Consider the following 12,324-nt stretch of genomic DNA (forward strand, 5'->3'; position numbering starts at 1 on the left):
TACTGCATTGTTTGATGCTACGGACTGTATGGATGGAATCAACGTGTTAGACTGGAGACGCCGTCTGGTTTCCATAGGACAAGATGGGGAGCAGTGAAGATCGTTTGTTTCGCATTGTAAAAATGCATTTCTGTCAGTGGAACAGTGATCATAAATGCAGTATGGATTATACTGGACATGTACATGGGATACAAGGATGGCAGCACCATCCTTGTATCCCATTAATGCCTTGCGAGCTACCTCAGGCCACACCTGTGGTTATTGTCCACCAGAGTCCGCCAGCAGTCCATTGTAGGTCACTATAACCGTTTATTACTGATCCTACCTCAATAATGGGATTTTGTATTAACCACTGTAACTGCTCCTCTATTTGAACCCGCATTCAATAGCAATAATTTGTTCTGTGCAATATATCTTCAACTATGCTACATTGCTCCCATTACCATGCATTTTCCCTCAGATTAACTAGTTCAAGTTAACAAAATTGTTGATTTTACCCAAATATAAATCCCAAATATATTGGCTTCATCTTTGAACATAACTACATCTGGTTTATTAAAGTGATGAATGAGATTGACAGCAGAGTATTTGATATCCAATTTATTGTTTCCAGTCAGACAAACAGCTGAAGGTTTCTACATGATAAGCTAAAACCACCACCATGACTGCAGTACTATTACACTATAACGCAGTACACACAGTACTAAATTTATTACAACAAAATTGGATGCTCTTTAGGTGGAATTTTATCATTGTGAGTAAAGTAACTGCTGTTTTTCCCCACCAATGCAACTACTAGGGTATTATGAGAAATAAAAAAGTAAAAACACAAAACAAGAAAAAATCTCATAAGTGTTAAGACGGCTCTTAACTGGGCTCGGAAGCCTTATTCACCTCCATCTCCCACTTCTCTAGGAAATCTTGCAGGTTGAGGTTGAACACGTCGATGCCTTTGGGTGACAGGTGGACCCCGTCGGCCCGGTAAAGGCCGGTGTTGGAGCCACAACGGATGTTGTCGTGGGTCAGAGCGGTGCCGCCCAGCTCGCCAATGATGTTCTGGATCCTGCGGTTCACTGTGGTGCGGACCAGGTCAACCTCGTGGCTGTCGGTGGAGTGCCTCCACACACGGCGAGGCAGGATGTTGGACCACACCAGGAGGCACTGTGGAAAGATGCTCCGCATGGAGGTCAGGTCCTTCCTGACGGAGGCCAGCAGGTCCGTGGGACTGTCGGTGCTCAGGTCGTTTCCACCCAGGTGCATGATGAGCACGTCGGGGTTGGGCCATTTGACCTTCAGCTGGTGCAGCTGGGGCAGGAGCTGGGGCCAGGTCATGCCCTGCACCCCCTTCCAGGAGACCACCACACGGCTGGGGTCCATGCCCAGCTGCATACCTACCTCTGGAGACTTGGCCCTGGACTCCGCCCAGTACACCAGGGAGTGACCGCAGATCCAAACGTTCTTGGGCTCGCTGCTGATCGGCTTGCCTAGAAAGTCAACAGAACACATTTTTAAGTCAGAAAGCCTCGAGGGGATTCATCTGCTTTAGTTGATCCCTAAATATCTCGTACCGCGGTCCAGGAAACCATTTCATTGGATGTAGGGAAACGCATCAGGTTCCTGAAACATTGACTAAGTTTCTGTTCAGGCTAGCAGCACCAAATAAAGACAGAGTCCTGTGTGAAATTTACCACTCAACATGGTTGTAGCTCTTCCTTAATGCCGCCATCATACCATAAACTCTGGAGCATTCTCTGAGCAATTTACCTCAAACATATGTTGAAGACGGGTTTATATTTTGAAATTTGATGCATGTATCTAGCTATCTAGTTACTGTAATGAATCTTCTAAGATGTAATTGACTAAAATGATCACAGTAGGTAAGTTAACGAGTATTAAACCAGTCAAACATCCAGGTTGATGCTGCTTTAGAGTTTGTATGTTGACAGATAAAACTTACAGAGCAGGCATGGTGATGACAAGAAATAATATTCCAGAATTAAAAAGAGCATAATGAATATTTCAAGTACTGCATAGAAAAAAGTTCATGGTTAACACGTCTATGCGAGTATTTTCAAAAAATTATATTCAACAGTTTTTGGACTTTAGAGATGAACTTGTAACCCAATAGAGTTACCTGAAAACTCAGTCCGATTCAATAACGCAGTGAAGGGATCAAGATGATCACCTACCTTGATCGCCAAGACATTATTCCACCTTAAAACATTATTCCACCTTAAAACGCAACACAACTATGTTTTTTAATCCAGGACCAGAGAGAGTCCCACTGTGCAATATGCCGAGATCAAAACTTATACATATTTCTTCTGTCTTTCATCTATATTATTCTATATCTCTTTCTTCTATATATTTACGTTAAAACATTTTCAAATCAAAAGGAGATTTGAGCCCTGAAATAAAAATATTTACAATTAATTATCTTTAATTATCTACAAACCTCATCAATACTAGCTGTACATAGACACAGTTCCAACATGATTGCAATACAAATGCCAACAATAATAACTATAATAATAGTAATAATACATTAAAACATAATAATAATCTAGTCTTCTACTGTACCTTATTCTAACAAGTTCATTTTTGTCTAAACTGTAATACATTCAGGCCATAGTATGTAGTTTAGAGAAGGAACATGGAATTACATTTTAAATATCTAAATAATTTTGTTCAACAGGGCGTGAAAAGTTTTGACCAAACACTGTGCCTTAAACTTCTGTAGCTTTGAGAGCTGACCAACCAGCGTTACATTTATTTTCCCATTCAAAATATGAAATCAGCTGGTCAAAGTGTCTAAAATGCAGTTTTCAGCCCTGCAGTAAAAACTACAGCTTATCTTGGCAATCAGTGAGGTGATTCAGGATCCTACTATGACTATGTTTACATGGACTGCAATAATCCGACGATTGACCTTGTTCTAAAAAAACAAAAATCTATTGTGATTTCCATTAACAGAGCACAGTCCTATTAATGACTTGTTTCCCTCTGGAGTTTAACTTGAAAGCCTTTCTGTGATGTTTCTACCGTGTTAGGGACATGTTGGGACTTCTTTTTATTGCTGGTAGTCATCTTTTCTTCCGTCATGTTTCTACCATTTTCTACTGTTACGAAAAAAGAAAACGGGCCAGCACTCTCATTATCCTTTCAGTTTTTTAAAGTAAATGTGGGTCAGACCACAATGTACACGTTTCAGCCAAAAGCTTCCTCAGCTGATATTGAGTGCTACTTTTTTGTGTGCCTTGCACCTACGTTTTTTCTTGTGGATTGAGTATGCGGTATACTCTACCGTGTTAGGGACAACATGTTGAGACTTCTTTTTACTGGTCACCAACCTCTTTTCTTCTGTAAACATGTTCGCAACACTCGCTGGAAGCTAGAGCATGCTTCGTCAAGCAGTTGGGCTGCTGTACGTGTCGCAAAATGCTGCAAAACTCCGATAGGATGTCATAGGTGTACACGTTTACAATAATGCGACTAAGATCGGAAATACTCCACGTCTTAATTCAACTATTGCTTACTCTGACCATGACCTTATTCAGGTTAAGGTAATCAGAACATGCTGTTTACATGGCAGTGTCGTAATCAGAGTATTGTCTGAATGAGGTTAATATCTATATATCTATATACAGTATAGAGCAGGGGTGGGCAACTATTTTTCATGGGGGCCACATGAGAAATCCAGATTGTTGCCGGGGGCCGAACAAATATTGTCATGCCGTAACCCATGGATGGGCAACTTTGATGATAGAGAGGGCCACAAAAAAATGTCCTCGCTACCAGATTTTGCCGAGGGCTGAACGGTACCAGCGCGAAGAATTTGGGGCATTTGAAGCCAGTTTTAGAGGAATAACTAATTTTAAATTAACAGTTGTGATGTCATTATTCATTCTTAACCACCAATATTTGATCCTTTTCTCACTCACTCCTATGTTAACTTTTTTCACCACCTGCCATATGGCTGCTAGATTTTAAAGTTACCAGCCACTTTGAATTTCCACTATCCAAAATGTTTTTCTTGAAATAAACCAGAATATGAGTGTGTTAATTTAAGCATTAAGTATCAGTAAGTGGCCGGGATTCTCAAAGCCTGTATTGAGGGTCACACGAACAAAAATGCACTCTTGAAGCTAAATAAATCCAAAACCAACAAGTTAATTATTTAAATTTCTACTTCAATGTAGAACAGTAATTTCTTACACATGAGATTACTTTTAGCCTTTTAGTCATAAAGATTATTGAAAGATATTCCATATTCCAGACTGAAATGCTATAACAGAAGAGTATTGGCCAGAATGACATGAACATTTGGACACTTATTCAACGGGTATCTTGCATGTTGTGTTCAGGTGCACTGCAATTCCATCGTGGGCCACATACGGCCTGCGGGCCGTATGTTGCCCATGTGTGGTATAGAGTATTGCAGTCCATGTAAACTTAGTCAGTGTAGCATCACCAGTGAACGGTGACATTTGGACATTTCCATTTCTGTTCCCAGACTCCATACTGGACCTCAGCATTACCCAAGTAGCACGGTTATACATCTACTACTGATCCTGGCTATTACCTGGGCCGGCATATTTTACTACGCAAATGGGGCTTGCTGTGTGAGAATGAGCAATCTAATGAACTAAAGCAGTGAGAAGAGTGAAGGATGACCTACTTCCATTTGGGTGATTGAACTGCAGCGGGAAGCATTATTATGTTCACATCCTGACTAACTGCGTAAAAAACGGCAGTTAAAATGTTTGTGCAGATTCAGAAAGCAAGCAATCTAAAAAATGGACCAGAGTCACCCTGGAATCTGACAATTACACGTTACAGATAGATGTGGGACGATCATGGCAAAAAGATCACATGGATCTTTACCCTAGCTAAAAAAAACGATCTATGAGTCCTAGACTGAGACTTGAGTTGAACTCGAGTCCCAATTTTGAACTCCTGACTCAACGCAGACTTAGACTTGAACTTCGAGACTTGATTAAAAAAAGCCTCCGATCCCGAACGGATGCGTACACTGACAGATGGGGACACCACAGACACGTAGTAGTTCTGTTTATACTACTTTCTGGAGTCCTCTTGGAGGACACGTTCCACACATGCGCAGTAGATCAGAGTCTGATGTATTCTACAGCGTCCGGCGTATTCTGTGGCATCTTGACGTATTCTGCACATGCGCACTATGATAACAATGCACTATGTTGCCTTTATAGTGTTTTTAAGACAAATTGTAGAGATGCAGGTATCGACGGACCTCTTCGCACAGCCTCTTCAAATTTTCCAACGCATGCGCAGTCGCACCCTTGTAGCTTAGTGGCCGCACAGTCACAATGGTTGGTACAGTGGGAGGTACACTAATGTCCGGACAGAGCCTACCCATACACCCTCTGAAGACAAAATTTACATCGCGTGGACCTTCACGGAATTGGAAAGTATAATACCAGCTTTAGACATAGGTCCACATCTTTTCAGTTACCCTAAATTTGTGATGGTTCACAGTATTGGCCTGCATGTAGTAGACCGCTGAGCACACTGACTGGAATGGAGAACATCGCTAGTCCGTCTGTCGAGGATGCACCGTAAAGTGTATGAACTAGCTAGCTAACATCATGTTAGCTAACAGTAGAGCTAACATTTAATATCCAGCAGATTAGGTCACAGATATCAGCTGGTGACTCAGACTCGAGTATTATGGGTTTGAAACCTGACATGTACATAACCTTGGTGACTTGGACGTTGGATTCAAATTCCCTGGGGAACTTCATTAGGACTTAAAGAGTAGAGCCCGACCGATCCTGGATTTTTGAGGCCGATGCCGATGCTGATATTAGGGAGTAAAACAATTCCGATATCGATATATCGGCCGATATTCTTATATTATATATACACATTATATATATATTTTTTGTAATGATGCCTCAAATATCAAATACTTGACAAAGATATGACTTGAGATATGTAATGTATGCAGGATATTTTACAGCTTATCAATAAACTATTGTCCAAAATTACATCAATGCAATGAAACAGTCAACTGAACTGGGAATTTAATAATTATAAATAACTAGAAGTAGAAAAACACATTAGAACAAATATAAAATATAACTTGAGTTAAGAAAAAAGATCAAATATACACAACATGCTGTCTATAAACTAACTAAAGAAATTTCGGCAATATCGGCCGATACCGATATATCGATAATATCGGTGGACTGATATATCGGTCGGGCTCTATTAAAGAGAGACTCAAATAGTCTGGAGCATTGGGATTCATTTTAGATATGTTATTAAAAAAGGTGAAATACTTGATGCTACAGCAGGCATCAGCAACCTAGGGGTGCCGTACAATACAAACATGACAAAACAAAATGACTTACACTGAATAAAGTTATTAAAATCTAGCTCAAAGAGTCATCCAAGTCTATCTAAAGCAAAATAACCAATGCCTTGGATGTGTAACGGACAATTCCTGTAAACATTCTAAAAAATGTAAATGTGTATATGAAATTAACTCAGTAAATGAATCCTGGCTAAACAAGAGAGCAAGCTGCACTAAACAGGTTATGCAGGAGAAGACGATAATCTGCAACAGCCAACATTAAACGTTTACATGGCTTTCATGAACATGGCTCATATTTCAGCTCAATACAGATGGAGTCCATGAATAAGATCAATAATAAAACAATCACATACACCTAGTTTCTTCTTTATAAAAGGTAAGCATTTTTGTTGTTTCTTTGGAATGAGCTGAGTTGTCTAAGAAATAATTAGAAAACTGAAATGACACCTTAACAGCATACATGTGTACCACTTACATAAATCCAAATCATTTGGAGAAAACACTCCTATTCACGTAGACAAGCTTCTAGGACTAATCTGTATTTACACTTGTTGCCCTCTTCTTAGTGGTTATGTAGTCCTGGACGCGTGTATACATTTCACAGCCCAGTTTAGGTGAAACCACGCCCACTTGTGTTACGTCACTTCCGCCTGTTGCCACGCAAGCCACCAAGCTTGGAAAATAATTGGGAAAGATGAATGAAGATCACCCGTTATGCAGCAGAGCGGATATAAACACTTTATGCATAATATGACATAAATTACGCGGATATATATATCACTTTATGCATATAATATGACATTATTTAAGTAGTAAAACAGATATTAACATTAACATTATTTTTTCTTCTTTTAAAAGTAAATCTCTGATTCTATAGTAGTAGTATATTGGGGGCGATTTAACATTACTATGAAAGCAATGCAATTACAATTTTTAAACGGTGATGTAATCTGAGAAAAATAACAAGTCAATGACCATAACATGATGCTGCATTTGGATTTTGCGACAATCAACTGTATAAACACACCGCAAAATAACACAATGCCTAGTTTGCTGGTTTGACTGCAGTCGGATTGCAGTAGAAGGGTATAAAAAACTATGTGTAAGTGAATGATCACAAAAAGGCGAACAAATCATATGTTTGAAGTTACAATTGCCGTGAAGTTTTCTGAAGGTTAAATCTTGCGGTTAGGGCAAAGATTCGGTTAATAAATAACTTTTTAGGTGAGCGTTTTGCTAGCTTGCTAAGCTAGCATAGTGCCATTGCGCTTCTTCCGGTCGTGTCATGCGGGTGGGCGTGGTTACTGTAAACCTAAACTGGGTTGTAAAAACTATACACGCGTCCTGGACTAGCCCTTAACATTCTCTACAGGGTTTCCGCCAGTGTATTGCAAGCCCGGCGGCCCGCGGAGGATTTTTTTAATGCATTTTGAAGATGTTTTCTAAACTACAGTCACAGTGGGGCGGCTCGGTGCAGCAGAGCACCCTGTCCTCGGTAATGCCGTTAGAACAGGGGTTCCCAAACTTTTCCGTCCAAGTACAACTACGTACCAAATAGGGATGGGTACCGAGACCCGGGACCAAACGGGCCCCGGGGCCGGATTTCGAGATACCGGAGGATCAATAAGCTTTCACGTTAACGGTTCTCTTATCGGTACTGGAGAAATTAAGAAAATTGATTTCCTATTTATTTGCTACATAAACGTTGTTTTGCACATTTTATCGCACCAACTCCGTAAGACATGCCTATGATGTGTTTTTTGCGCTTTCCAAACGAGAAAAGAGATCCTCTTTTCTTTTCCGTGTTGCTTTCTCTCTCTCTCAGAGGAGAGACAGGCAGCAGCTGCCAGCGAGGAGCCGAGCCTGACTGAGAGGAGAGAGGGGCGGGGCGGGCAGCACACACACATGCACACACTACACACATGCACACACTACACACAATGAAGCCGGCAGGCAGCTGAGCCGAGGAGACACCGCAACACGTTAAGAAAGAACGGAGCGATCAAAAGTCTGCTTGTACTTGACTCGAGTTGACGCTGACAATTCACATTGTCATAAGTGCGATAAATCGTTCACTAGCAACGGTGGAAACACGAGCAATTTGTCTAAACACTTAGCCAAAGACAAAGTGCATCAAATAGGTACAAACGGACCTTTGACAAGCTAGCTCACACGACTTCATCATCTGTCAATAATGACCCGGTTGTCGGCAGATGCACTCCACGGCGTAGCCTGTTTTGATATTAAACTGAGTCCGCCCACCCAGGCCAGTTACTGCCTGCCCCGGTAGCAATTAACAAGTGCACCTATCCTCCCTGCTCAGCGGACTAGCGGGGGGAGGGAGGGGGTGGGGGGTCTACCCTGTGTGTGTGGTGGGGAGTAGTCGTGGGGAGCGCAGGCAGTGAAATTGGGGCACGATGATAAAATGAACGGCTCTCAAGTAGGACTCTGTTCCCTTCGTTCGTAGCAAAGAGCCATTCAATAGGCTCGGATCGTTCGTGAACCTCACATCATTCATTTGCTGTGTGTCCCGCAACGTTGGCTCTAGTCTGCTTTGTCGGGGCTTAAGCAGGGCAGGAGCAGTGCATTTTCCTACTTTATATCTCATCCAATAATTCCAATCCATGGATATTTTCACAACGGGCGAGAAAGTCCCCTGAGCCTCTTGCTGCATATTATCACCCACTTAGTGTGGTTTGTCCTTATTTTTCCACCTCCGCCTCTTCCTTTCTTCCACAAGCAAAAGAAAAGACAAGGGCTAATATACGCCAGTGCCATTTGCAACTTTTTATCAGACATATTCTCCATTAGGAGTAGCTATATTAGGAAACCGTTCAAGTGAGCGACATGGCAAGTACAGTAAACACTGCTTTGTTTCATGAATCAGGTCTCACACAGGCGCAGAATGTTTTCTGTCGGCTGTCCTGTTTGCAGTGTTCAGGTGCAGCTTTTTGGCCCCGACACAGCAGACGCATCAGTCGGCCTCTAGTTGCCGCTAGTCTTTTCAACCTCTAAGATGTTTTGGCTTTTATCTTTCATCCTTGACATTATCCATAAATGTCACACAGCTCGCTTGTGAACGTCACTCTACGCACAATGAGGTTAAAGAACACTGAGCTCAGACTTGCTTGTTTTCCGAGAGCGTTCACGTTTCAACAAACAGATGTCACTGGTGAACTTTCCAACCCAGTTGCTGCACTGTAACTGTAGTTTAAAAAAAATCTTAAAAAAACACCCAATACATTAATACAAATAAAACCTTGAAAGAAGCCCTGAGTGCAAAAATTAAAATGGTTTAATTTATTTTGTTATTGTTCAAAACACTGCATTCCAAGACTTCACATTGTTATCCAATTCTTTGTATGTAGCTATGCTGCAAAATTTAAATAGTTGTTGATTTTTTTTTTATGTATTTTGAATAAATGTCCAACAAGTGTTCTGGGGGAAACCCTGCTCTATCAACACTACAACCCTAAAGTATTTAGATCAAGGCCATCCTGACTAGACTAAGGCTACGATTATTTTAAGCTATGTCGGTGAATGCCATTTTGACCTAGTCTTGTTTAAAAGGCTTATTTAGTCCCGGACTAGACTAGTCCATGTGTGAAATCAGCCTCAAGCTGTACAAGCACGATCTAAATATCTTTAGTATAGAGACTGACTGCTATCTAACTAGCCAACATGAGAGAGCTGCTAGCCAACCGTAAGTAGAAATGAGTAGTACAGACTTAGTACTACATACTTAGTGCTACGACTTAGTACTACAGACCGTAGTACAGACTGAGCCGCGAGATGAGTTTGTCCTTTCTTGATCTTCATCCCACAGTCTTGTTCCTGGACAGTTGAAATGGCTCTCTAGCTTTATTTCAAAGGCAGCAGGTCTGAGATGACATCTCTATCCTGGACAGTCATTCTGAAGGAACACTAGCTTAAAGCCAAAATTAACAATGGCATCAATGGCAGTTACAGCTAGCTGTAGCCTATATACACTCAGTGACCTTTCATTTTAAGTTACACCTAGCTAGTACCGGGTAGGAGGCCCTTTTCTTGAAGGTTTTTTGGCGGCACATTTGTGCTGCAAACATCCCGTTCCACCTGATCCTAAAGGTCTCTGTTGGTTTGAGATGTGGGGATGGTACCCGCCATTTGAGGAAACCCATGTCAACTATCTTTATTCTGCACTAAGTTTCCATTTGAAAATGTGTGTGGCTGGTCAGCAACAATATTTAGGTTTATATACATAGTTGTGGTGTTCAAATTATGCTTCATTTACCGTATACTAAATCTCCTGATGTAATTTCAAGAAAACATTCGCCACTCAGATGTGGTGAGGAGAGGCTGACTGGGATGGTACGGACCTGTTGTACTGAAGGAAGCAAGTGACTGGGGGAATAAAGTAATGTCGGTGAACAAGAGTCATTTGCCGGCCAAAGAAGACGTGGCAGATGACCATGATGGCTGACATGAGAGTGCCCAGCATCGAGCACCAAGAGGTGGCCATGGACTGTCGCCGGTGGAGGAAAGCCAAAGTGAGGATTCAGTCCAACCCAGTGGTGCCTGGAAAGAGGACTCTAGACAGATGCTGATGATTACACTGTCACACCAGCATCAGCAGCCTGTAGGCAGGATGGATCCATGAACACACTGGGAAAGAACACGGGATTTGTTTGATCTTCAGCTGTCCAGTTTCTGCTGATCATATGCCCACTGTACCTCCATCTTCCATGTTCTGAACTGACTGAAGTGGTCTTCTGCTGCACCCCATCAATTTCCGGGTTCAATGAGTCGTGGTTCTGAGATTCTCTTCTGCACATCCCTGTTGCACTGAGCTGCTATTTGCATCTCTATTTGCCTACCCCTTCCCTTAAGTCCCTAACATTAGCTTCTAAGCCTGCTTCTAACAAACGGTAACTGAACCTTGACTTTAGCAGGTGTACCTATTATAGTGGCCACTGAGTGTAACTGTAAATAAGCTGAAAATACTTTTAAAATATCAGGCTGCCTAGATTGACTATTTCGAAACACTGACTCTTAACCTTACGTACTCAGTATATTGTTATAAAGTGAGCCCCCTTTTAAGTAGATTATTAAACCAAAAAAACTGCTTGTGAATGATCACTACATGAAGAGGAGTAAAGATTTACTTAGTGGCGTCGGGTTTGCAGAAGTCTTCTTTTCTTGATAGTTGGATGGACCACTGTGCTTGGTTAAGGCACAGTTGTTGGCTTTGTGGAGAAAATTGTCCACTAACATTGCAGGCCTAGCCTTGACCCTAGGCCTAGCCCTGACCCTAGGCCTAGGCCTGGCCACCACTGCATGGCCTAACTGAGCTCAATTAGGCCTTACTAACGCAGGAGGTCCTGCTGTGGAAATGGCTAATGAACAATCTCTGAGCTGCTCTTTTCAGAGCCTGGATAACTGTCCTGGACTGTCCTCTAATTTACCTGGCTAAAAGCACCTGTCTCTAGACACAGATAATTAAAACAAACCGATTATCTTTAGTCTTCAGCCTGTCAATATAAAAACACATGCAACTTTTAAAGTGTTAATGTTACAATGAAATTCTGTCTTTCAAGTACTAGCAGAAATATTTAGTTGACAAGAACGTAACCCTACTCAGTACTGGTCTCGGACATCCCTATAATTCAAACTGGGTGCTTGATGCTAGGGCGTAGTGTCTGGCTAAATTAATCCAAAGTATACCTGGTGGGATCGGAGCTGTGGCCTTCTTTCTCTCTTTCCTGCGGGCTTGCATCTGCTCATACTGCTGCTGCCTCTTCTCCAAAATCCGCCGGTCATACTGTTCCAACTGCAACATACACAGAGACACACACACACACACACACAGTAATGGCTTCAATCCATGGAGCTGGAACATGTTGGTCTACAGTGATTTTTAAGGTTTCCACGACAAGGTTCTAATTAGATGACACTTTTCTTAACTTGTGCTTCATGCGGGTCAGAATACA

General features: G+C 41.7%; 1 protein-coding gene across 1 annotated transcript in view; it reads right to left on the reverse strand.

Annotated features, from left to right (window-relative positions):
- Positions 1–628: 628 nt before the first annotated feature.
- The window catches only part of LOC310789212 (uncharacterized protein), a gene marked incomplete at its 5' end in the record, with an annotated part of 77,961 nt that continues 66,265 nt past the window's right edge, over positions 629–12,324 (reverse strand). The window contains 2 exons of the mRNA XM_083650798.1: positions 629–1,484; positions 12,059–12,164. Of these exons, the coding sequence (XP_083506924.1) occupies positions 868–1,484; positions 12,059–12,164 (723 nt within the window). The 3' untranslated portion in view covers positions 629–867. The remainder of the gene's footprint in view (positions 1,485–12,058; positions 12,165–12,324) is intronic.

This window comes from Poromitra crassiceps (assembly GCF_964638095.1).
Source record: "Poromitra crassiceps genome assembly, chromosome: 14".
Lineage (NCBI taxonomy): Eukaryota > Metazoa > Chordata > Actinopteri > Beryciformes > Melamphaidae > Poromitra > Poromitra crassiceps.